The sequence below is a fragment of the Aythya fuligula genome, chromosome Z, assembly GCF_009819795.1.
Source record: "Aythya fuligula isolate bAytFul2 chromosome Z, bAytFul2.pri, whole genome shotgun sequence".
Lineage (NCBI taxonomy): Eukaryota > Metazoa > Chordata > Aves > Anseriformes > Anatidae > Aythya > Aythya fuligula.
Genome location: NC_045593.1, coordinates 45,819,139 through 45,843,595, shown reverse-complemented (window position 1 = coordinate 45,843,595; position 24,457 = coordinate 45,819,139). Strand labels below are relative to the sequence as shown.

At 39.1% G+C, this 24,457-nt stretch overlaps 1 protein-coding gene across 1 annotated transcript; it reads left to right on the top strand.

Moving 5' to 3' along the window:
• Positions 1-826: 826 nt before the first annotated feature.
• Positions 827-23,625, top strand: HSD17B3 (hydroxysteroid 17-beta dehydrogenase 3). The gene is made up of 10 exons (XM_032206463.1): positions 827-980; positions 3,071-3,117; positions 8,928-9,003; positions 15,062-15,169; positions 15,892-15,959; positions 17,093-17,128; positions 20,232-20,266; positions 21,290-21,371; positions 23,072-23,137; positions 23,452-23,625. Exons 1-10 carry the CDS (start codon positions 827-829, stop codon positions 23,623-23,625), a joined length of 846 nt encoding a protein of 281 aa, XP_032062354.1.
• Positions 23,626-24,457: the final 832 nt, after the last annotated feature.

Genomic DNA, 24,457 nt, shown 5'->3' with positions numbered 1-24,457 from the left:
TACTTTGTATTTTCAGCTTTCCAAAAATTTCATGTTGCATTAAGGTACTGTTCTTGACAATGCTTTTTAGCCTTATGTTTTTGATCCATGTCCTCAGCTTTAACACTAGTTCCAATGTATTTTGGTCAGAAAGCTGGAAGTCCTGTTGCCTTGTTAATATCTTACTGTAGTAGTTTGTGCCATAATTTCACCATCTATAAAATGGGTATTAATCTCTTACCAGAAAGCTTTTTTGAAGGTTATATAATATTGCTCCTTCTATTAAATAGGAAGAATTAAATGTCTTTATTACCCATTTATTATTTTGTCTTCAAATCAAGAGATAAATGTATTTTTCTGGCCTAAGCACAAGTTCAGTGTGAACTTGCCCTGGAAGTCTCTGGACTGGGGCTTAACTCTTCACCACTGTATGAAGTAGTGCTGTTGTGTTATCCTCAAGGTCTGGAGTATTCTTATCCAGGGTTTTGGTTTAGACCCATCTTCAGTCTCTACGATTCCTAAGCAACTACAATAAAAATATTTTTATTCTTTTTGTTCTTGTGTAACCTCCAGAAAAGGAATTAAACCTTGCTACTAAAGCAAGCACCAGAAGTCATTGTTTCATTTTGATTATTTTTTTTCAGTCATTTGCAAATCTGTGTGTAATGCAGAGACTCTGTTACTCTAGTCTAAACTCTGGGCATTCCTCGGAGAAAACAGGTCACGTGCCCTGATTAGAATTCTCCCTTCTCTGCCAGTGCCCGGAGACTGGCAGCGTGCTGGGAAGAGGCATTTCCCAGGAGAGTGTTACCCTTGCATGCATGCTAGCTTGCTGCCTTCTGTCACCATGGAAGACTATCAGCATCAGCTGCTGACGGTTATTGGGGGACTGATCTGTTTCTGTGCTCTGGTAAAATGCATCAGATTTATGAAATACGTTTTCCCACATACCTGGAGTGGTTTGCCTCAGGCTTTCTTTCCGTCGCTGGGAGAATGGGCAGGTAATGCAAACTTTCTTACCTTCTTGTAGCTGAGTGATGAATTGTTATGTTACTAACTGGGAGAGGTTTTCCTTTCATTCTTGCCCTGTCGCTTCAGAACAGAACATGATTTCCACTAACTGAGGCTTGCTTCATTTCTTTTTTGTTGCCTTGTAGTAGCTTAAGGTTTATGAGCCTGAAGATTTTGCCTCCTTGGGGAGAAAAGAAAAATAAACTGTTAACAACTTGCACCCATGGTGTATAGATGTGAATTTTCTCCCCATTCCTACTTGTGATGTTTTTTTCTCCACTGGAAATGCTTTAGTTTTGATAGCATTGCCCATATCCTCAATTTCCTTCTAGTGTATCCTAGTATATGGTCTCCATTCTTCAAAGCAACTTGTCTTTGTTCCTTGTGACTTTGCTCCAGACAATTTTCTGTTTTCTTTTCTTTTTCCAGAACTGATGACTTATCCTTAATGGTATCATTAACAAACCAAATCTGCTTTTGCCTAAAAACTACAAAAGCTGCAACTTGGCAGTGTTTTTTTAAAAGACATTACATATTCTCATAAAAATAACAGAAATGTTTAATAAACACATTCTTCCTACTGAACACTGATGTTTTTCTTAGTCTTGATAAATTAGTGGTATGAAGAAAGAATGAAAAGGTATTACAGTTTCTGAGTTCCTGGGCTATAGATATCACTGATGGTGGCCTCTTGGTAAGAGGTGACCCCAAAAGTGCTCTTGTGCTTTCTTTCTTGCCGCCTTGCTAGCAACTTGATGTCACTGCATAGAGTATATGCTTAACAAGCACTTTCACAGTGGATTAAGAAGAAATTAAATCCACCCCTTTACTGAAGACCTGTCTAAACACCAAGTACTTCTGAAATAATGCACAGGCATTGTTTGTGTTAATTCTAGTCAGGTATAGACCTCACTTGTGTGTGTGTGGTGAGGAGCACTGTCTGGAACCCTCTGTGTAAAATCCTGCTTCTGTTGAAGGCTGAGAGACTCTCATTTCCTTTGGTGGACCTTGCGTGCTCTGTCCTTCTACAAACACTAAGGTTTCTCAGGCTAGTAACGTTAATTAGACCTGACTGATTTGCTGCATCACGTGGCACATGAGCTCCTGAGAATTGTGAGAATGAAAGTTGGAAGCTTCTTTTCCAGTGGGTGCTTGCTTTTCACCTTCAGGCCTACTAGGAAGGTAAAAATCCACTGCCTCCTCACCTCTGTTCTTTGTGAAATAAGAAGGTAATAGCTCTTCTGTTGGCAGTGATCTCAGCTGTTCAAATTCACCTTGCACTCCCAGTTTCTTTTGCAATTTAGAAGTTCTTAATCCACGTTTTTTTTAGACACTGACCCATTTTTAATTTTGCTTTGAAAACTTATGAGGTGTATGTCAGAATTGCTTCAGTGCTTGCCTACTTTACTTATTTCTTTCTTGATAAGAAAGGTGATAAACTTGTTCTTTCTATAGTTCCTCTTTTTACTTGCTTGCATAATATTTAAAGATCAGGATGCTTTACAAAAGCCAAGGCTTGTTTGCTTTCCCAGTGACACTAAATCCAAAGGTAAACTGTGAGTCAGAAAGCTCTGGGAGAAGAGTATTTTATAGATGGTTAAGTTTTTCCTTGCAGACAGAATTCTTGCATGAGAAAAGTATCACTTCAGCCACTAGTATCAGCCTCAGTCACTGGTTACTCCTTGTCTTCTGCTGTACTGCCACAGACATACAAGCTAAAAAGCTGCAAAACAGAACACATAAAAATATGTGTACAGAAGACAACTCTACCATCTCATAGGAAACAGACTTGCTGATGAGTGTTTCCTCATTGAATAATAGCTAGCTACTGCATAGGTTACTCCGAGGAGGGATTTGCTCTGAAGACTATTTGCTAAGTGAAGTAACAAAAAGATGAAAAAGTCAAGTCACAAGGGATTAAGTGGGGGAGGGGTGAAGGGGGAGAGAATTGATTCTGTGCTTTACTAGAAGCATTTTGGTAATGTTCAAGAAATGCAGAACAGTAAGTTTAACAAATTCAAGAAAGAACAACCTACAGTAGAGCAACAAACATAATCCCTCTTCTTTTTACTTCCTCCAGTGGTCACAGGAGCAGGAGATGGGCTTGGAAAAGCGTATTCATTTGAGGTAAGATAGATTACATACACTTAATTTTTATTTTAACAAAATGGCAATTGCTACCCTGTACAAGTCTCCACAAGTTACTAACAAAATTCTAGGATTCAAAGCCAGTGTGACAAACCCAGTACTAATCCTTCCCCTCTGTATGTGCAGAATAACATTAATCAAGTTCTGCAAGGAAACTGGTGTTGCATTTCAGAGGAAAGTCATTCATGCCTTACTGGTCTCATCAGTCCAAAGAAATAAAATGGAAACACTGAATAATCCAAAAGATTTTGTGTAGTCTATCCAGAGTGGGAAGTCTCCTAGGTTATCCCTTTTTAATCCCAGTTTCACAGCTAATGTGCTTTTTGTCTTTCACTGAGGTTGTCCAGCATTAAAAATAAAAAATGTATTTTGTTAGCCTTCACAGTTGCAAAGAAAAGTCTGAGAGTCATATCTGAAATAATAAAGGATAACTCTATGCAAATGAAAATGAACTACAAATTATGGAAAATATAATGAAATATATATGATTTGATTAAGCATTGGTAGCTTCATGAGTCTGTAGGAGGAGGAAGGAGAGAGCCACAAACAGCTCTGTGCTGTTGTGCAGCCACTACATTTCACTTCACTGATATCACACATAACTGGTGACAAGGCAACCTTGAAGTTGAAACATCCAGAAGTTACTGTCTTCAGAGCTGAGACAACAGGATGAAAATTAGTAGCCTTTAATATGTGAGAGCTTAGATCAGATGTGATGCCTTCTGATGTGATACATTATATAAAAAAAAAATCTTTAATGGGAAAACACATTTGCCTTTGATTTAGTAGGTTGGATTTTTTAAAGCCAGCTTATGCATTATTTACTTTAATCACCTGATTTTGATTACTGGGGGTGGCAATACAATAAGTACTTTTGAAAGGGTGTTGAATGTAGGAAGCACAAAGATACCAGGTGTTGTGTATATATCTATGTATAGTTTAATATTTGTAGTTTAATATCTGTCATAGTTGTGATAAAGATCACATGCTCTCCTGTGGAAGCGAAGGGAAAATGCTACCTTCTGTCTATTGACTGAGCTGCCGTAATGCTGAGCAAATGGCAAGGGTCTGCAGATGCAGCTTACTGAACTAACCCCGTATGGGAGCACCTGGTGATATTTCAACCATGTGAAGTTTGCAGGCACCTGAGAGTGTCTAGATCGGATTCTCTGTTTTTGTTCTGCCTTCTTTGTGTCATATGGGTTATACAACAGTAAATCCCATTTAAAAGGCCATTCATGGCATGCGAATCATGAGAAAGTATAAAATAACTACTGTCTTTTCTTGAAAAAAACAGTTCTTGGCTGGAACTGGCAAGATTCTGTGGAACATTTGTTCATTATTTTTGGCTTTTGTGTGATGACTGAGAGCCATCTTGATCCTTGCTGAGACGTACCTTCCTCCCCAGGTGGTCTCTTTGATTGAAGCTGTGGTCAGCTACTGCGCTGTGGGGCAGATCCCAAACCCACACCACATGAGCTCATAGTTTCGCACATCATCTCGCTGGCTGAGGTCAAAGCACACGCTTGTGTGTGGCTTGTGGATAAATAAACCCAAACCTGCTGTTTTAGTGTCTGTGTGCCTTTGGAGTTCCTGGCTCAGTGCTGCTGTCTGCTGATCTGACGTCGGAGTACAAAGTTCTCTGATGTTCTGCTGGAACAGGTCCCGTTGGTATTGTGGGCCGATGGAGAGGACCACATCTTGTCTGTGGGCCGCGGGGCCACAGCGTCTCTTCCTCTGAGTTTGTGCTGCAGCAACAAGTGATGAATTTCCTTGAGACGTGGGCTGATAACAAGTTACAAACTAACATAGGGGCTCAGGCTCCTGTGGTACAGGTGGCTGAGGAGAGCAGTCTTCACGTTTTGGAAGACTAGTGTGATGTGGCTTTCTCTGCTCAGTGTTTCTGGTGGAAACTCGAGTTGGTGCTCGTGAGTACAGCCCAGGAGATAGAAGTTCAGGCAATGGTTACAGTATTTACTGGGTCAGAACCCTTGTTTCCGAGGTTTATAGACAGATACAGGCCTCTGCGAAATCCATTAAGCTCAAGAGCTGTCTGGGTCTGTGTGAGCAGCCAGGCAGCTGTGAGGTCTCAGAATACTGCTTTGTTAATGCCAGGACACAGATTTTTCAGAGCAAATTATTGTCCCTTTAGGTTTCTAAGCTTGTGTTGGCAGGCAGGCACACCTTGAGCTTATCCTCTCCTGCATGAAATTCCAGGCTTCTGAGAAGGCTCTGACTGTACTTCTGACATGTCAGGGTGATTTTGAAGGACTGGCCTTTGTGAACATACAGACCCCATCCCTTAAACTGACTGCTGTGATGTCAAAGAGCTGGCTTTTGGATCTAGTTTGCTATAATTTTTCCAAAAGCCAGGTTTCTGTCTCAGGCTGTCATGTCTGAGAGATCCTTGACATCTCCACTCACTTGTTAGCACTTCAGGTACTGGTACAGGCTTGTTAGCTCTGTTTTCCTGATGTAACAGCAACAGAAGTGCTTTAGGATCTCCTCCTGGCTTAGCACCTCAAATATCCTGTTTGTATAGCCAAGGCCATTCCATATTCTGACATTTACAGTTTCACCTCTGCACACTTATCTTATGGCAGGACACAAGAAGGATTTTGGGGACTGATGTGGTCACCTTTTACTTTCTTTTTTTTTTTTTTTTTTTTTTTTTGTAATTATTAATATTTAATAACATGCTTATAAATCTAAAGGTATCTAAATCAATGTTTAGCACACCATTTCAACCCAGGCCATTCTATGGTTCTATGATTTTGAGAAAGGCCTTGCATTCATTTATTAATGCAGCCTTTTTTGAAATCTCAAACCTTTGTCCTATTTCCTGAAATCCTATGCAATATTACCAACAGTATAATAAAAGCTAAATAAGATCTGAGTTTTTCTGTTCCAGTTGAATATGCAGTCTAATTTCTCAAGTCGATCCTGGATTTATTCCTTGAAATACTGCTGATCCAGTTGTGTTGTGTAGGTGCAGAACTAGCAGAAAGCTTGCAGAATCATCTGCCCTGTCTTGGCCTGCTGGACCAAAATGGGTTGAAGGATTTGAATCATAGGGATCCTTCAGGCCTGATTCCTAAGCAAGGGAAGAAAATAGGTGAAACACTGAGGCCATATCAGTGTGGTCCTGGGGAAGAGAGAAAATCTTTTAAGATTAGTAGAAAGTTATGGTAGGTGTGCACAGAATTATTATCAAGGATTTTAAATTATTATGTCTAATGATCCGTGTAGACTATAACCAATCTGTCAGTATAGCTGCAGATACAGTTTGAATCTAAAACACTGTCGTGCCTCGTGTGAAGCTTTATTGTCTGAAAATTTCATTTGCTGGAAGATTTACTTCAGACTGTAGCTGCAAAAGCGTGCTGGAAAATACAGAGTGACTTCACATGAATTAGTGTGGGCTTAAGCTTTTTAACAGTGTTTTTGTGCGATACCAGAACGCAGATCCCATCAGATCTCCCTTTAACATTAATCCCACTTCCAAAGGCTGAGATACCATAAATGTCTGTGGCTGCAGGCTGCAATACTGCTCCCGCATATCGGCAGCCTCAGAGGGCCGGGAGCATTTCGTCCCTTTGCCACTGGGAGTCAGGGTTTCCTCACCCAGCAGGTCTGCGTGGTGCGGCGCCGGGAAGATGCTTCGCGCTAAGGAAGTCTGCGCTAGACGTTACTTTCGTTTGCAATGTGGCTGTGTTAAAACTGCCGTGGATGGCCAAGAAATTCCACTTTTTTTTTTTTTTTTTTCCTAAATACAATTCATTTTGTTTGCCTCGGGGGTGTTTTTGAATCACGTATGGTCATTAAAATGTCCCATGAAACTGATTTCTGAAGAGAATGTGCGCTTTCTATGTGGGTCAGGGGGCAAAAATAAAAGACTAGGCAAGGCAGGTGTGCAACCATTTTTGCCTTGAGAAATGGTTGCCACAACCTTTTGCTTCTGGTTAGTCTGGTATACAAAAAGCAGAGGTGAGTCCTCTCACCTGCCAGTTTGTGATTTTGTTTGCCACAAGTATATATGCTTTTGGCTAAAATACAACACAGTCTTAGCAGTGGGTATCATTATTTATTTATTTATTAGGAGGGATTTTTCCTCCAAACAAAGCACAGAGAGATATAGCTGAGATGATGTTGAGAAGCCCAGTGAGACAGAGCTTTAATTTTATTTTGTGTATGACACATCTGATATTTGGTCTGGAGTCTAAATGCTCAAAAAAATCAAAACAATCCCCATCCAAGCACCCCCAAGTGACAGGTAGGAATAAGTGACCACAAAAGCAGGGACCATGTCTCCGTTGCTTTCAAGTGGATAGGAAACAGCTTGAGCAAAGCTCATGTGGACAAAGGGAAATTCACCAGTGTGAAGACAATTAACGTTCTCTTCCTGAGTACCTCAAATAGAGCCCTTAAAATAAGCTTTCGAAACTCCAGAGCGTCTGAGCCTCTGCATGTCTCCTTGGAGCACAGGACAATTATGTGAGAGGGTCTCCGAAAGCTCAGGATTGTGCGTGGTCTTTGTGCTGAAAATGCAAATGGTCGTGGCTTATACATTTAATAGACAGTCTGCCCCTCGTACTCTCAATGTAGTGAATTTTTAAACAAAGGTCCTTATTCCTTAACATTCTTTTCATTGTTTCAGAAGAGCTCAGTAGGACAATCTGCTTCCCTCAAATAGGTTTAAGGAGAGTGCATTGCAGGGAGTCAGCGACAGAAATGAATGGGTCTTCAGTGTGTGGGCTTTGCCAGTTAGTTTCTTGGTCTAAGCAAACATGGTACTTTCAGATGAAGTTGGCTTTATCTTTTGTGCTGACTGATTTAACTCTCTTTCTCCTTGCTCCCATGGCTATTTTTTTTTTTCTGGTTTCAGCTCTATCTTTCGTTTCTTTGTGCACACAACTCTCTTCAACTGCTGCTTGTTAATACCTTAGTTTCACAAGCTGAGGGCATATTTTTCTCTCAGGTTCTGCCTAAAACTCTTTAGCTGATGGGAATGGGAGGCCTAGGGAAAATGGGAGAATACCCTTCCCTATTTGTTCTGCACATGGTAAGACCAAACTGACTATGGACTACTGTGTTATGTGTTGTTCACAGCTGTAAACTTCAACTCTTGCCAATATCTTTGTGGATGTACCTTTGTGTGACTGTATTTTCAATTTTTATGTGTGGACTTACTGGACTTTTTCACTTTTGTTTGTTTGTTTGTTTGTTTTTTAAGTCTGTATCTAATGAAAGAAACAAAATTTATCCATCTGTCCTGTGTGAGATTTTATTTCTATTAAGTACATATGAATAAGTCCATATCCCTGCAAACTCTTGATTCTTCAGTTCAATGTGCTCAGTGTACTTCCTCAAGATTAAAAGCAAAATGTGAGGATCAAAGATGGTGTCATCAACATATTTGTTTCCTAATGTTTTTCTGAGAAATGTCATGTTGTCTTCATTCCCTGTGAATATTCACTCACTTGAAACAGGCTAGGGTCGTTTATTTTTTGGTATGTATTGACTTTTCATTACTGTCCAGTGTGTTTTTCTCATAATGGTCCAAGATTATACAGGAGACTACTAGAATCCAAATCACAGACTATTAGAATCCAAATTAATTTTTTGACCTGTTTTCAGTATCCATTGCTTACCCATTAGGCAGGTGATAAGTGACTGAAAACAATTAAGTAAATCTGTAATTTTTTTTGTTGTAAAACTAGAAAAAATATCTTCTAAAAGAAATCTTGTCAATATTGTTTTCTGACAACTTTTATATTCTCCTCTTGCAGCTGGCAAAACGTGGATTAAATGTGGTTATGATAAGCAGAACTCTTGAAAAACTGCAGAGAGTAGCTGCTGAAATCGGTAAGCATTCATCTCAAACTTACTTTCCTGTTTAGTAGGCTGGCTTGGCAGGAACCTGGAGGTCTGTTTCCCTGGTACAGCATCTACTATGGGTGAGCCCCTGGTATTGCTACAGATTGAGCCCCAAGTATTGATGCAATATAACAGATACTTTGTTTGATATCACTTTGTTTTTTGAACCCTTCTAGTCATGGACTACGTTAAATGTACATGCTGTAATTCAAACAGTGCAATGGATTAGACACATAAAAAAACAACCAAACAAAAAAACATGACTGTAGGTTCTGTACTGGCTTAAAACCTTTATTCACCTGAGTTTAAATTCTATAAGTACAGGCAAGGCAGATGTTGTGCTAGATTTGTCTGAATCATCTATGAACCAGTTTTTGCTCAGGAAAGATTGCCTTTAGACTAGTTCTTGGAATATAGCGAAGGAGGAGCAGAAATGAAATCATTGTAGCTGTTGTCTTTTTTTTTTTCCTTTTAAGATTTACAAGTTCCATTTGGCTTTTGATAATGCAGTTAAATAGTTCATCTTTAGAATTAATGTTCCCTTTCTTTCCTGCAAAGTGGATAAACCATTTGCCCTGGGGAATGGCTTGTTTAAATACATTAAGATTGACAGTTAGGATTTCTATAGGAGTCAAGTGAGTTTATATCCTCCATTAACTTTAGAGATTGTGTTAATCACGGTTATTTTTCCCACAGTCTCTTCTTCTATACATGGCTTCCATCCACTGTGCTCCTTGATTTGCAGGCTCCTGTGCTAAGCATGTGTCACTCGGAGGTTTACAGCCCTTCCCTTAGGCAGGCGGGGCACCTGGCTGCAGCAGCACATCAGGTTTGGGGCACTCATCTGCCGAGCATGCAGTCCATCTCCTAGGGAAGCTTCGGGAGCTCCTCCTGCTGAAGCAAGGGATTGATTGGGCTTCTATTTCTAATTGGGCTTCTAATTTTTCTGTCCATTATCCCCCTGTCTGCCTTCCTGGCAAGGCCGCGCAGTGCTGAACCCTACAGCAGCACCCAGCCAAAGACCTGCCCTGTCCTGGAAGGCACCAGTGTGGCAGCCCACCCTGTGCCAGTGGGCACCACAAAGTTTTGTTTTCCATAAAGTTTGCTGAAATTAGTGGCAGCTCTCAGTGAGATCTTTCCATTGTTTTCAGTGGGTTTTGGCTCATGCCCAGAGTGACTCATGTCTTATTGTGTCAGGCTGGAAGTGGGTGCGTAACAACTAGTAGATGTCACAAACAAAAGGAAGAAGAGGAAGATATGGTGATGACAAGCAGAGAGCATCTGATCTAACGCATGGATAAAAAAAAATAAAAAATCAGCAGGGAGCTCTGGATGTGTACTTAGGTTAAAGCTTTGGAATGGCTCCTCTGATTTCAATTTGCAGACTCAGCCTTTACTGTAATTAAACTAAACAGTTATTGGAAAGGAAGAAGAGTTAAATTTACTGTGATTTTATGTAAGTAAGTAAACAATGCAAACCAAAAATGAAGCAGAAACTTAACAGAATGCTTTTACTGTTTTCTAAATTCTATAACTCTCATTGGCTTTTTTTTTTTTGTTTTTCTTCTAAGCATCTTAAACAAGCAGTGTCTTACTGCAAGCAGTTATCTCTACCCTGAACTAACATGCAAGGAGATTAAGGCACAGAGAGATAGAGACACAAAAATTATCTCACGCTACGTAAATATGTCGTAGGACTGTGCACATTGCTCATGTTTCCTTTTGCTTAACAGCGAGACTGTGTATCTTTTTCCGATGAGTTGGACACAGTAACTAGACGACTTGACTCCCTTCTCAACCTGATGACATTATTTGTGTAATTGTACTGTAGAATTCCATTCAGACACTGAATAATATAAACGAAAGGATGTTAACAAGGGTAATTCCAGAGGTCTCACTAGCTGGCTTTCAAACAGCCCTGTGGATTGTAGGGACGTCTGAGAGCAGCTCTCAGAAATGAAGCTTGCAGCAGACAGAAATCCACAAGCAGAAAAACCATTCTGCACTGGAACCAAAAGCCAGATTTCCACCCCAATGGACAGGATGGCTTTTCCAGAACATGAGATAAAAGATAAAAAGTAAGTCTTGTGAGGGCAGATGGAGATATCCACTGCACCAGATATACTGCTTATTTAATATGTTTACTGTTGTGGTTGTAAAGCCATCGATCAGGAGATTAGATATGATGGAATGCTATTGGATGTACTCCTTCTTATTTGTCTTCTTACACTTCCTAAGCAAGCTGTACAAAGAAAGCTAGATCCTGATAGAGAAGTTATAACCCTAGAATTGGTTTATAAGACCAGGGCCTGTAGTTGTTCAGCTGTTAAATCATGCCAAACAACAACTACAAAAAGACACCTCTGTAACACATTAATATATTAGCCACAAAAAGATATCTATCTATCTATCTATCTATCTATCTATCTATCTATCTATCTATACATGTAGATATATACATATATATATTTATAGATATGAAGAAACAAGTTTGCATTTAAAGAAAGAAAGTGTTTGATCCTCAGAATGCAGTTGGAAGTACAGCTACATCATCTGAGACTGCTGAACATACAGGTTATGAATTTGGATTTATTGATTAGGTGAGTAGTTTATCAGACTTTCCCTGCAGAAATCACATCTGCTGCTTTAGAATAAAGCAGCAAAAAAAACCTCACTCCCACTAAGTCTGGTAAAGGTGCTAGCTGTGTCTAGCTGTCCCCAGTACTACACTGTGTCCTTCACCTCTCCTTCCAGAGCTGGCTGCAATAGCTAAGCAGGTAATAAGCTGAGATCACTGAGGGTTTTTATTAGCAAAAAAAAAACCTCCCTTGGCACATCCTTCCTTCTCCATTAAAGGTGGTTAAGCATACCTGTTTTGTCTTGCTGATCACTTGGGGTAAAGCGTGACTGCTTAAGGCTGATTTCCCAATGCACACTACTACTGCTACATAACAGAGCACCTCAGGGCCTTGACCAATATTTCTGAGTGCTCTACTGACTAATAGTAATTCCCAAGGCTTTTTTTCTTTGTTGCTCACTGAGTTCATGTTCTCTTGTATCTTCTATCATCTATTGCAGTTCTATTTTTATCTTAATTCTCTTTGTTTCTTCTCTGTTTTCCTGTTATTTTTGAAACTGAGGTTTATTATATTTCTGAGGAGATACATTTCTTTAAAAGACAATCAAAATGTAGCCAGAAATGTAGCCAGAGCTTGAAATTTATAATTTTACAGAACTTCTAATATTTCTCCCGTCATATTTTTTTAGCTTCTTTTTGTTGTTTAAGTAACATCTTGTTTTGCTCTTCTCTCTGCAAATTTCTGCTGAACATGAAGCCTGAATGCTTCTATTGCATGTTCAGATTTTGTTATAGCACTTCAAAAGTGTCTCCTATTGCTACACAGATCAATTTGTGTGTAACTCAGGTATTCATTTTGCTACCTTGGGTTTCCTGAAGATCTTCCTAACTCTCCAAACAGAAAGGGAGAGTTTCTGGCAGCCTTCATGTTCTAACCAACTTCATGCTTCTGCCAGATTTATTCTCTTCTTAGTAAATTTCAAGAGGCAGCGTGTTATCCTATCTGACAAGTAGGATTCCCAAGTGGTCTGAGGTCAGAAGGAGTTAGATGATGTTTAGTTAGTTTAATGATACATTTTGTAACACATCAGATGAAACAATACAACTCAGGTTTTTAATTTTCCTGTTTTTTTTTTTTTTTTTTTTTTTTCTATATCACTGTCTTTTTTTTTTTTTTTTTTTTTTTTTTTAGGGAATAACCTATTCTGATGTTTAAAAACCTAGGTTCTTTGCTTCTGGCACATTTAGGACTTTGAAAAAGAGTTGGAGTAGTTTTGGTCTTCAAAGACTAATGTAAATCTTTGTCACAGAGAGGGAGATACAGAAGATACTTGGAAAATATTTTTTGTCTTTCTCCTATATAGACTTGTTATCATTTCCTAAAGAGCTATCCCTGGATAATTCATTTATAAGCATGATAGATTTATTTTATTTATTTATTTTATATATATATATATATGTGTTGCTTTATTCTTAAGTGAGACAGAGTAAAGCCATCTGGAGTACTTTGTTTGTTGGCTGTGAGTGCTGGTTGCAGCAGTGCATTTGTGTGCAGACAAGGGGATGCAGAGAAAGGCCAAATGGTTTGTTTGATCCTAATTTTTATGCTGCCGTAGTTTTGGCTGCCCTTCTTGTTGCCCGCAAGAAAGATGGCCACAGCATCACTACACTTCTGAAGACCAGCTTGTTTTGTTTATAGAGCTCTTCAATCATCAGGTCACCGTAGGTGTCTGCTCCAGCTGTTGCTCTGTTCTTTCTCTTCACTCCATTTACACTCACAATGTCCTTATTCTTTGTAGCTGCACCGTTCCCCCAGTTTGGGTCTACTAGGGGGTCATTTGCCACTAGAGTTGCTTTTATAGGTTGAAGGTTCAAAGGGTGTTTCATCCTTTTCATGCACACAACTGCAGCTTGGAAAGAAGGCAAGAGAAAGGGCATTGCGTCCTCCTTGCCCCTGTCATGGAGACAGATGTCCTTGAAAATCACACAGAAGATGCAGCCTGCTTTTCACATCTGGAGTCGGAGCATCTGCTGTTTCCTCAGACTGATTCTGTTGCTTTGGTAGTGTGAGGTGTTTGAGACTTGCAGTACATTGAGGGGCAAGGAGGGATCAGCCTGGGAATGGCATCCCTTTAATCCATCCTCTAATGCAGGCCCAGTGTGGCTGCAAACTGGCTTGCTGGACTCAAAGTCCAAACGGGCTTCCTGCCAGGCTCGCTGGCCCAAGGTGTTCTGAGGCCTTTTCCTAAATCTGAACGGACACAGAGAGGTGAGGCACGACTTGAGAGTAAAAATTGGTGAGCAATTCCTATTCAAAGGAGCACTCTCTGTTGCCTATATGACAAAACCAAGCTCCAAGCAAATTCGGGCAGTTTCCCAAGCAAGACTCAAAGCAGATTTTCTGCCATCCATGTTCACCTGAATTCCTCCTGGTGCTTGAAGTGAGTCTGCAACCCGATCATCTAATGACATTTCCAAGATTCACTTGTCACTTTTTTCAGCAAACTTCATCTGGATTTCAGGTTGCCCATAAAACTTGAAAGCAGGTTTAGTAGCAAGAATTTACAATGTGAACAACTAGTTAGAAAAGACCTTACTGGGCCCCTTTGAAGGAGAACCTTGCCTTTAAAAATGAGTAAATAAGAGCCTCTACCTCTTTTCCTCATGAAACTTCGTTGAAAATATGGACAGTAATAAATCAACTGCTGAGAAAAATGGTAATGTACAGCTGGGCTCCACTCCTGCATAGCAATGATACTGGAAAAATCATACACATTTCCCTTTCCCTTCTGTGTAAATTGACCTTGCAAAATTTAAGCTCCAACTTCCTTTAAATGTCTTTTAGTCCAGCAACATCCTAAGATTCAGTCCACAAAGGTGCAAAAGTAGAAACAGGAGAGGAATTGGGAGAAAAAGATGCAGAAAATATGGCATCACAAGTCCTCTTCTCCCCTCCTCCTACAAGACAAAAATGAGTGTTGCTTGTTAAAATGTTCATCTCATATATGAAAACACTTTAAAACAATTCTGCAAAACTGTGCTTATGTCAAGGATCTGGCACCCACATTCACTTGTCTAATGTATGCTGACAGTGTTCTTTTATAAATATTATGACAACCAGGGGAAGAAGTTCTATATTGTTTATTTCCTCCCCACCATCCCCCCCCCCTTTTTTTTTCCTCTTGCTGAAGGACTAAATGCTGTTTAGATTTTGTGAGGGAATTTCCATTGATTTCAGGGCATAAATTCATCCTATTTCCCAGGATATTTCCCCAAAACCAACAGTAACCAGTGAGAGTGTTTTGCTTGTGTTGCAATTCTTTTAAAAAACAGAAAGTTGAAAAAAAATCTAAGTGGGAATTATTAAATGATATATCTCATTATCGCTCTTATTACTGAATTACAGTTCTCCCTCTCTCCGGGTAAACGCAAAGGAATGTTATATTTTTTTTTTCTTCTTAATTTCAGAGCAGGCCACAGGTCAAAAGGTGAAGGTTATACAAGCTGATTTCACTAAAAATTCAGTATACGAGAACATTGAAAAAGGTCTGCAAGGCTTGGAAATTGGTGTTTTGGGTGAGTCATTAAGGTCTGTTAATTAAAGAGTGTTTTATGGCTGCAGTGCATTAAGCAGAGAATTGTATAAATGATGTGTGTCATAACAACTTGTTGGCCAACATGTGAAACCAAGCACACAACTGCCTAACGCATTTAGCATTAATTATCTCCAACAAGTTTTAAAAGTGAATTAAGATTCTCCAAGCATTTCCCATTTCTCTGTATAGTGGCTTCTTTTACTGTGAAACCTTTTCTGCCACTTCATGTGCAACACCCAGCTTGTGGAGTGACTGCTTCCCTCTTTGGCCTCAAGGAATCCATTTTCTCTGTGGGTTGTTTTACAGCTGTGTGCAATTCTCATATTCAATCTGAAACAAACCTGTGGCTAATGCTAATTGGTATGATCCACATAGAAAAAAAGAAATATATATATATATATTGGTTAACAAAATTATCCTTTTAGTAGTGAAACAAACAAGCAGAACAACAACAGAAGAAACAAACAACCCCCCTAAACTGTACAGCAGATTGTTTTTTTGTTCCCTGTAGTCTATACCAACCAGTACTGATGACTTCATTAAGAGTAAAACTTGATGCTTGCTGAACGAACGCTGATGAAGCAGCATTTCTGTTCATGTACAGCTTAAAAACTCAGTCTTGAGGAGAAGCCATTTGTTTAACTATCCGAACTGCGCACTTTATCCAGATGTGGTTCTTATCATTATGTTTCCTTTGATTAGTTAACAATGTTGGAATGCTTCATAATCCTCTCCCGTGCCGTTTCCTTAATGCACCAGACGTAGACGAGGTAGGATTACTCCATGGTTTTCTATTTCCAATATAACAATTATGCACCGTAATTCTTCTTAACAAGGGACAGATTCTGTCCCTACTACAATCAGTGGATATTTAAGTGTTCAGTTGTGTGGGAAAACTACTAGGCCTGATGGAGCATCTCCTGATGTGTTTTTAATGTTCAGAAGAGCTTGCACAAGAAAAAGAATGGTATAGTTTAACTAAATTGCCGCAGACACCTAGCAATATAAGAGCTGTCCTGGCCACAGCAGAGATCAGCAGCCTCTCTGTCTCACTGCTCTTACGTAATGTCATGGGGGCCAGCCAGAGCATTTCTGTTATTAGTATAAAAAGTTATTTCTTTGAGACACCGTTGATTTGATCTGTGGGAAAATAAAAAAATAAACCTTGCTTAAACATGGTTTACTTTGGGGGGAGGGATTAATTTACACACTTAGAACAGTTTGACAGAATTGTGGACTTGATTCTTTGCCTTATTGTTGTTTACCCGTACAGTATTAACCATGAAATAAACAGCTTCCAAGTGTATTTCTTGCTAAACCTTGCCCCAGGATCCATTCAGTCAATTTGTCAACAACTGTTACAAACCAGAGATCCCCATGCTGGCTCTTCCCGCAGTGTCACAGCGATGTGATGGCACCTCTGCTGCTGCTACAGCTTGTGTTTGCCTGCTGGCTGTGGGATGATACCTCTACACGGCAGTGCTTATGGTGTGTAGATGGCTTGTTAAAATGGTGCTATTTCTGCCAATGGGAGCCTGGCATCTTTGTAATTTGGGTGTCCTTTGGTATGCATCTAGCTAGGTTTGCTGGTACAGCCACTTCTGGGACACCACGATCCCTGGTTTTGCCATGTCCAAAGACTTGTCTGCTTGTCTGGGCAAAACAGAATGCACTTAATCAAAGGGATGCAAGGCAGATTTGGATGTCATGATTAGTAAAAATAAACAAACAAATAAATAAATTCACTCCTCACCTGCCTGTGAGTATCTTACATAATAGGTACAGTGAAAAGACAAGGCAACCCTGCTTTGTAAGGAACTTGGAATTGCTAGCTTTGCTATCTAGATAAGCCACACACTCTCTGGGGTTATCTATGAACTTTGTGTTTTCTTGTTTCCTGTAGAACCTTGTCAACTGCAACATTATTTCTGCTACAAAGGTATGTGCCACACACATGGCAAGTCTGTAACTTATTTCATTAGAAAAAAATTAGTCCCACAGAAGAGTGACTGATTAATTTTCCTGATTAATTTCATTCAGTTTATCCAGAAAGGTATTTTTTTTTCGGCTGTAAAGTCAGCATTATTTTAAGGACCCTTTTGGATTCTACTGCCTACAAAATATTTTGATCAGTTGATTGGGAATGTTTTAACGCTGTTTCTTGGTTGATGCACATCATTAAAATGTAGCTGAAACATTTTGTAAAAACATGACAATTTTGGTAAAGAGAAGATTTGTTTCAAAACCAAAATCTACAAGGCAGGAAGGTTTATAGTACTGTACTTTTTGTACTGTACATGCATTTTTAACAGACAAAAAACATTTTTCTATCAGTGTAGGAGAGAAACTTCAGGAGTTGACTCCCAATTCAGGATTGTTACCTCTTGGATTTAATTTTGGTTGGCTACTTCCCTTACAAGAACAGTTAATATTTCATGCTTTGAAATTCCTATTGCTCTACTGTTTGCAAGCAGCATGTTAACATGAACAAGAGCAGAACAAGAGCTTTGTAGTTCATCTCAACCTTGGCAAATATCTTTCTAAACATGACATGAAAATTATCAACAGATGCTCCCCTTTCTTTGACTAGTAAACTTTACCTCCCAGATTTGTAGTGCTGCTTGATGACTTCAGATAATAGATCATGTAATATCAATCAGTTTAAACAAATTATTTTATAAACTAGTTTGGTGGACTTTCCACTCCTAAGTTTTATTCCATTTATTTGTTGAAAGAAGATTGCAATATCTGAATATTGAGTATATATGCCTCACAAACCCAGCCAAAAGTTTTGTACCTTTGCAGTCTGGATCCAAGGTGTCCTCCACTTACCACTTCAAGCCTTATAGGTGCCACAAAATCGATATCTTCCACTTCCTCAAGGCCTGGTGATACAGCTACAACCTTAGTGTTACAACCACTTGGTGATTCCATTCCCTTAGTGTTCCAACCATTCCATTTTCATTTCTTCACAATAATTCACCTTCCACCAAAACACAAAGAAGAAATCATGCTCCTCACCACTGTTGCTCGTGGCTTGGTCCCAATCATCATTAATTTCACACCCACTGCCTCATCCCTGACTTGACTGCTGGTAGGGTGCTGCTCGTCTCTTCTTGCAGTAGGATGCCTGATACTCCTGTATCCCACAGATATCAGTGGGATTTTCAGCACTGAGAAAAGGCAGGAACTTTTCCTGTGTTTTCCACTTTAATTGGAAATTCTTCTTCACTCAATTTAATGTGACCCATGCTGTCACCCTTTCTGAAAATGAAGCTTGCAAAACCAGCCCTGCTTCTTACAGTCCTGTTGTGCATGAGGACACTACTGGGGAAAAAAAAAAAAAAAAAAAAAAAAAAAAAAAGTGAATCAACAAGGACTGAATTAAGTTGCATCATTCAAGAACTGAACTAAATGATATATTTCATTTTCTTTTTGTTACAGCCCTTGACAAGTTAGGTCACAGTCTTATCCTGTGAAGATTCATACATCACGTATGTTTATAAAGAATCAATAGTATGAGTATGAATTCCCTAGGGAGTTAGGCTTAATATCAAGAATAATCTTCAAATTAACAGGCAGCAGGTAATTTCTTACCTAAAAATGGACTTAATTGCACTTCAAAAATTGAAAGAATTATTCTATTTGTTGTGAAAATTGAAATGCATGTTTAAATAATTATAATCAAAAATGGTCCTAGAGCTCTTCTGGTAGCAGGAAAGGAGAGAGGGGAGGGGAGGGGAGGGGAGGGGAGGGGAGGGGAGGGGAGAGGAGAGGAGAGGAGAGGAGAGGAGAGGAGAGGAGAGGAGAGGAGAGGAGAGGAGAGGAGAGGAGAGGAGAGGAGAGGAGAGGAGAGGAGAGGAGAGGAGAGGAGAGGAGAGGAGAGGAGAGGAGAGGAGAGGAGAGGAGAGGAGAGGAGAGGAGAGGAGAGGAGAGGAGAGGAGAGGAGAGGAGAGGAGAGGAGAGGAGAGGAGAGGAGAGGAGAGGAGAGGAGAGGAGAGGAGAGGAGAGGAGAGGAGAGGAGAGGAGAGGAGAGGAGAGGAGAGGAGAGGAGAGGAGAGGAGAGGAGAGGAGAGGAGAGGAGAGGAGAGGAGAGGAGAGGAGAGGAGAGGAGAGGAGAGGAGAGGAGAGGAGAGGAGAGGAGAGGAGAGGAGGAGAGGAGAGGAGAGGAGAGGAGAGGAGAGGAGAGGAGAGGAGAGGAGAGGAGAGGAGAGGAGAGGAGAGGAGAGGAGAGGAGAGGAGAGGAGAGGAGAGGAGAGGAGAGGAGAGGAGAGGAGAGGAGAGGAGAGGAGAGGAGAGGAGAGGAGAGGAGAGGAGAGGAGAGGAGAGGAGAGGAGAGGAGAGGAGAGGAGAGGAGAGGAGAGGAGAGGAGAGGAGAGGAGAGGAGAGGAGAGGAGAGGAGAGGAGAGGAGAGGAGAGGAGAGGAGAGGAGAGGAGAGGAGAGGAGAGGAGAGGAGAGGAGAGGAGAGGAGAGGAGAGGAGAGGAGAGGAGAGGAGAGGAGAGGAGAGGAGAGGAGAGGAGAGGAGAGGAGAGGAGAGGAGAGGAGAGGAGAGGAGAGGAGAGGAGAGGAGAGGAGAGGAGAGGAGAGGAGAGGAGAGGAGAGGAGAGGAGAGGAGAGGAGAGGAGAGGAGAGGAGAGGAGAGATTTTATTTTCATGATTTTCTGCTATTTCTAATCCAGGTAGAGAGAGAAGCAAAAAATCAAAAAAAAAAGTATGGAGTTTACTTTTTCCTTACAGTTATGATTCAATACCAAAGATTTATAAAATTCAGATACTGTTAAAAACTTTAGATAAGCATAAAGTTTTCATTGCCTAAGAGACTAACCTTTGAAATTTTTGACAGTTCAACTGATTGACAGTCCATTAGCTTTTCAAAAATATTTTCCAAAACTTTGAATGTTCCAAATTTTAGCTATTTGAACTGTACCTGAATGTCTGAGGCTTAAGCAAATAGGAAACTGTGAATAAAACAAGATGAATGAAAAAATGTAATTGGAATGAGGGAGATTTATTATAATTCTTAACATACTTGTCTTACAGATGACACAAATAATTTTGAAACAAATGGAACCAAGGTAATTTTTTTTTTTTCAGAACTTTCAATTTGTTTTAGTTGCTGCCTCCACTTTATGCAGTGTTAGTTGTGCTTTTTCATTATCAACTTCTGCACTTTATGGTATGACAATCAGTAAGATTTACTTCTGGTGCTGTTAGTTCTGTGCAAATAAATGACAGGAAGTGCTGCAAGTTTTTGGTCAATTGTAGAATGAGACAGAGAATATAAAATTTTGGTCTGTTTGCAGCAAAAACATGCAGATGTTGCAGAAATAAAATGGCATGTGATGAGTCTAATTAGGCAAGCAACTATATTTGAATATATTGTCATATTTTTCCAGAAGAGGTAGCCATGCTTGGAATATTACTTTTAAAGCCCTGGAAATACCTGTATTTCCTCCGAGAGGTTAATTCCGCTCTGTAATCCCTTTTGTCCTTTTAACACAATGTGATTATAGACACATCCTTAAACCAGAAGTTAATGTTTTAAAATGAAATTTCTAGAAAACATTAACTACTACATTTTAGAGGACAGTACATGCTTTTTGTTTTGGCAACAACATAAGCTCTCACTGTTTAATTGTTTTGTTTTGTTTTGTTTTTCCTGGTTGTTGTGGAATAAATTGGTTTTAGTGATTTTTTACAGGGAGTTGTGAATAGGGAAACTAAAACAACAGATGCATGGAACAGGAAAAAGAATGTGCTGGCTAATGAGCAAAGGGGACCTACCAATTACTTAGGAGCATAAAATCTTTCCTCTGATGGCAAATTTTGCTCTGTTAGATGTACAATAGCATATAAAACATTCCTATGGTTCTGACTGCACTAGGCATTTAAGTTTCACTTATGCCATTATTCTTAGCTGCATTAGACTTAATTGCACCTAAAAAAATTAATAATAACAAACAAATAAAAAAAGGGTCTTTTGAGAGTGTAGTCTACAGTATTATAAGAGAACTCTGCCTTTTGGGGGAAAATGTTGAATTCCACTTACGCAGATTTTTACTCTAATGCTGTATGTAACTATTTAAATTCAATTTCAGACAGAAGGGTCTTATTCTAAATCTGTCCTCTGGTCTGGGTACTTTTCCCTGTCCATTATACACAATGTACTCAGCTTCTAAGGTAAGTCTTTCACATTGCTTTATGAAGAACTCTTCTTCAAGTGTTTCCCCAAAAATTTATATCAGCAATACAGGGCTGGGTTTTCAGTTGACATAAATGTATTGTTCCACTGAAATAAGGGAGTGATGTGAATTAGCACTAGCTGAGAACCAAGAGTAGGTATGCAAATGAAATCCAGCTGAAGGTATGTCTCATCTTAGGAACATTTTTGCTGTTAATTAAATTGTGTTATACCAGTGCTCACAGTCTGTCCTAACTGAGGGAACTGGTGACTTTTACTGGACTAGCTTAGCTAGCTTGCTTGAAACTGTAGATACATGGCAGTGTTAGATTTTGCTTATGGAGTCAAGAATAAAAACCCTCATAGCTGGCTGGTGAGTTTCCTCACTTCCTAGATTTCACTTTAAAATAAAATTTTTGAGTTGAAACCCCAGACCTTACCAAAGTGAAAAGTTCCTGATTTTCACTGAAACTCCAAAAAATGATCTACTCAGATCAGGTTTATTTCAAATTCTAACAATATTTGCTTGAACATAGCTGAAGTTCAGCTTGGTAAGAAAAGCTAGTTTTTCTTGGTAAGAAATTCTAGTTTTCCATTTCCTCTTTCTCATTTTAACATAAGTTTCTCATTACTCAAAACTTGAACTACATTCAAGCCAGTCAATTTTTGTTCCTTAGAAAAGTTTAGTTAATATTATTTCTAAGTGATATGGTATATTAGTTTTTCTATTTGGACTTTTTTTTTTTTTTTTTTTTTTTGAGAATTTGCTACCTTTATTTCTGAGTACTTTTTAAATCGACTAATTCTGTCAGTGCCCTGAAAGGAAGCTATTTTACTTGTCAGCATATTGTTGTATCATGCAATATCATGAAGCTATTAGTGTTTAAATTGCAAGGCCTCAGCCTGAGGAAACAACCTCAGTTTTTCTGCTTAATATAGCTTTTATACTTGTAATTACAAAGGAGGGATTCAATGTTGTCAAGTTTCAGAATATTTCTAAAATCAATCCTTATATAAGAAAGTCATCTTATACAATGTAAGTTAGTATATGTGTAATCTTCGTGATGTGAAGAAAAATTTAGAAAGATAAACCCTGAAGGCTGAATCTGAAAATAGACAAACAAACAAACAAACAACTGCTCAAATATTATTTTGCAAATTATATTTATAGGCTATGATCATTTATATTTATAGGCTATGATCATTTATATTTATAGGCTATACTTCAAGGTATACCTTGAAGGCATGAGTTGTATTTCACTCCCATTTTTACTGCAAGAAAAACTGCCTTGTAAACCTTGGAGTAGGAGGGTAGATATCAGCCAGAGATGACAACCACATGCAAGAGAGCTAATATTATAGGACTCAGATATTTTTATCTCTTGCATTTTTATAAATATGACAAATATTTCAATCCAGTCTGCAGTAATACTTACCTGTTTGATGTCTGGCTTGGGCCCATGCCATACTCCATCTTCCCTCATGCAGGTAGTCAATCTATTTGCTAATCTATAGCTAATGTGGAACAGCAAAAAATGCATCTTGAAAAGATAATTTCTAGTTTTTTCAACACTCTCTGTGCTTGGTTGCATGATTCTTGTTCATTTTTTGTTAAGGACTCTGTATGAACATATTTGCAGGTGTATGTGAAAGTACATAGTTTCCTATGCTAATGTTATTTCATTTTATTTTATTCTAGGCTTTTATATGCACTTTCTCCAAAGCACTACAAGCAGAGTACAGGGCAAAGGGAATTATCATACAGGTGGTACTATATCTCGCCACACTTGTCTTTGTTTCAACTACTTTTTCAAAAATTATCTGGGGTGCCTAAACTTGTGTCTTGCAGGCTTTCTTGGCGAAGTGTTGAGTGACCCTATCAAAGCTTTCTCTTCTCTCTATATGCAGCTATAAACATTTTTCCTTATTTCACTACAGTACCTTTATGCATTCCATATAGTCCCTTAATCCATTGGAACTATTTTTTATAATTAGTCCAATGCAGTGAAATTCCTCAATGTAAATGGCCTTATGTGAATATTTGATGACATTGCACTGCTATTATGTTTCTTATTTTAGGTAGTGGCTCCTTATGGTGTTTCTACTCCAATGACCATGCACCAAAAACCTGGTCTTATTACAAAGACGGCAGAAGAGTTTGTTAGTGAATCTCTGGATTATGTTACTTTTGGAGATGAGATTTTTGGATGTTTGGCCCATGAAATACTGGTAATTGAATTTGACAGTTTGTAAATGGGTCCCCAAAACTGATTCAAGGCTATCTGGACTCAGTAGGTTCTTCTGACTGATTCTGGAATCCTCAAGGTTGGATTTCCTTAGGATAACATGCTAATAAAATAAATATGTACGTATGGCAGCTGTTAATGATGAGCATAAAAGTACAGGGAAGAGAACGGATCTACTGATAACTGAGAGGAAGATCTACTGATAACTGGGAGGAATGAGCATTTCTCTCTAAGAGAAACATTCGTACTAAAAGTATAAAGGAAAAGTTTTTGCATTTAATGTTTTCTATGACCTTTCTAAACACTTGGTTAATTTCTTTCAAGAGGTTTCTGTAACCCATTGTCTTCCTATTGTTGTTATTTGATTATTCTAAAGGCCTGTGTCCTGCGGCTCATTCCTTTATGGGTATTCCACAGTGACCGCCTTCAAGAAGCAGTCCTGCATCTGTTCACCAGTTATCTGAAGAAAAGGTGGAGGAAGCCCTGATGTAATTTTCTTTCTTCCTTTTTTTTTTTTTTTTTTTTTTAAGATGTGCAATGGAAAACCCCAGCAGGATACATTTTACTGTGGCTCTGTGTGTGAATGTGGAAGGAATCAAATCAGTTGGAGGCATAACTCTACCCAAATCACCAATCCAGTGATCAGTGACTGGATCCAATGTATCTATTAACCAAAATAATTACTGTCCCTTTCCAGCAATTTCTGGCCTTTAGATAGATTCTAAGAAATGCTGCTCTTATTTTGATATAAGTTTGGAGATATTTATGCTTATTTGTTGTTCACAAATAAAACAATAATTTGCTTTATTCCCAAATTTATTCAGAATGTGTTTTGATGT

Bases quoted from the DNA above. Each gene is read 5' to 3' on its own strand.
- HSD17B3 (XM_032206463.1), top strand. From the start codon at position 827: ATGGAAGACTATCAGCATCAGCTGCTGACGGTTATTGGGGGACTGATC. The intron at 15,960-17,092 runs GTAGGATTACTC...TGTTTCCTGTAG, and splicing joins ATGCACCAGACGTAGACGAG to AACCTTGTCAACTGCAACAT. The intron at 20,267-21,289 runs GTAATTTTTTTT...ATTCAATTTCAG, and splicing joins TTGAAACAAATGGAACCAAG to ACAGAAGGGTCTTATTCTAA.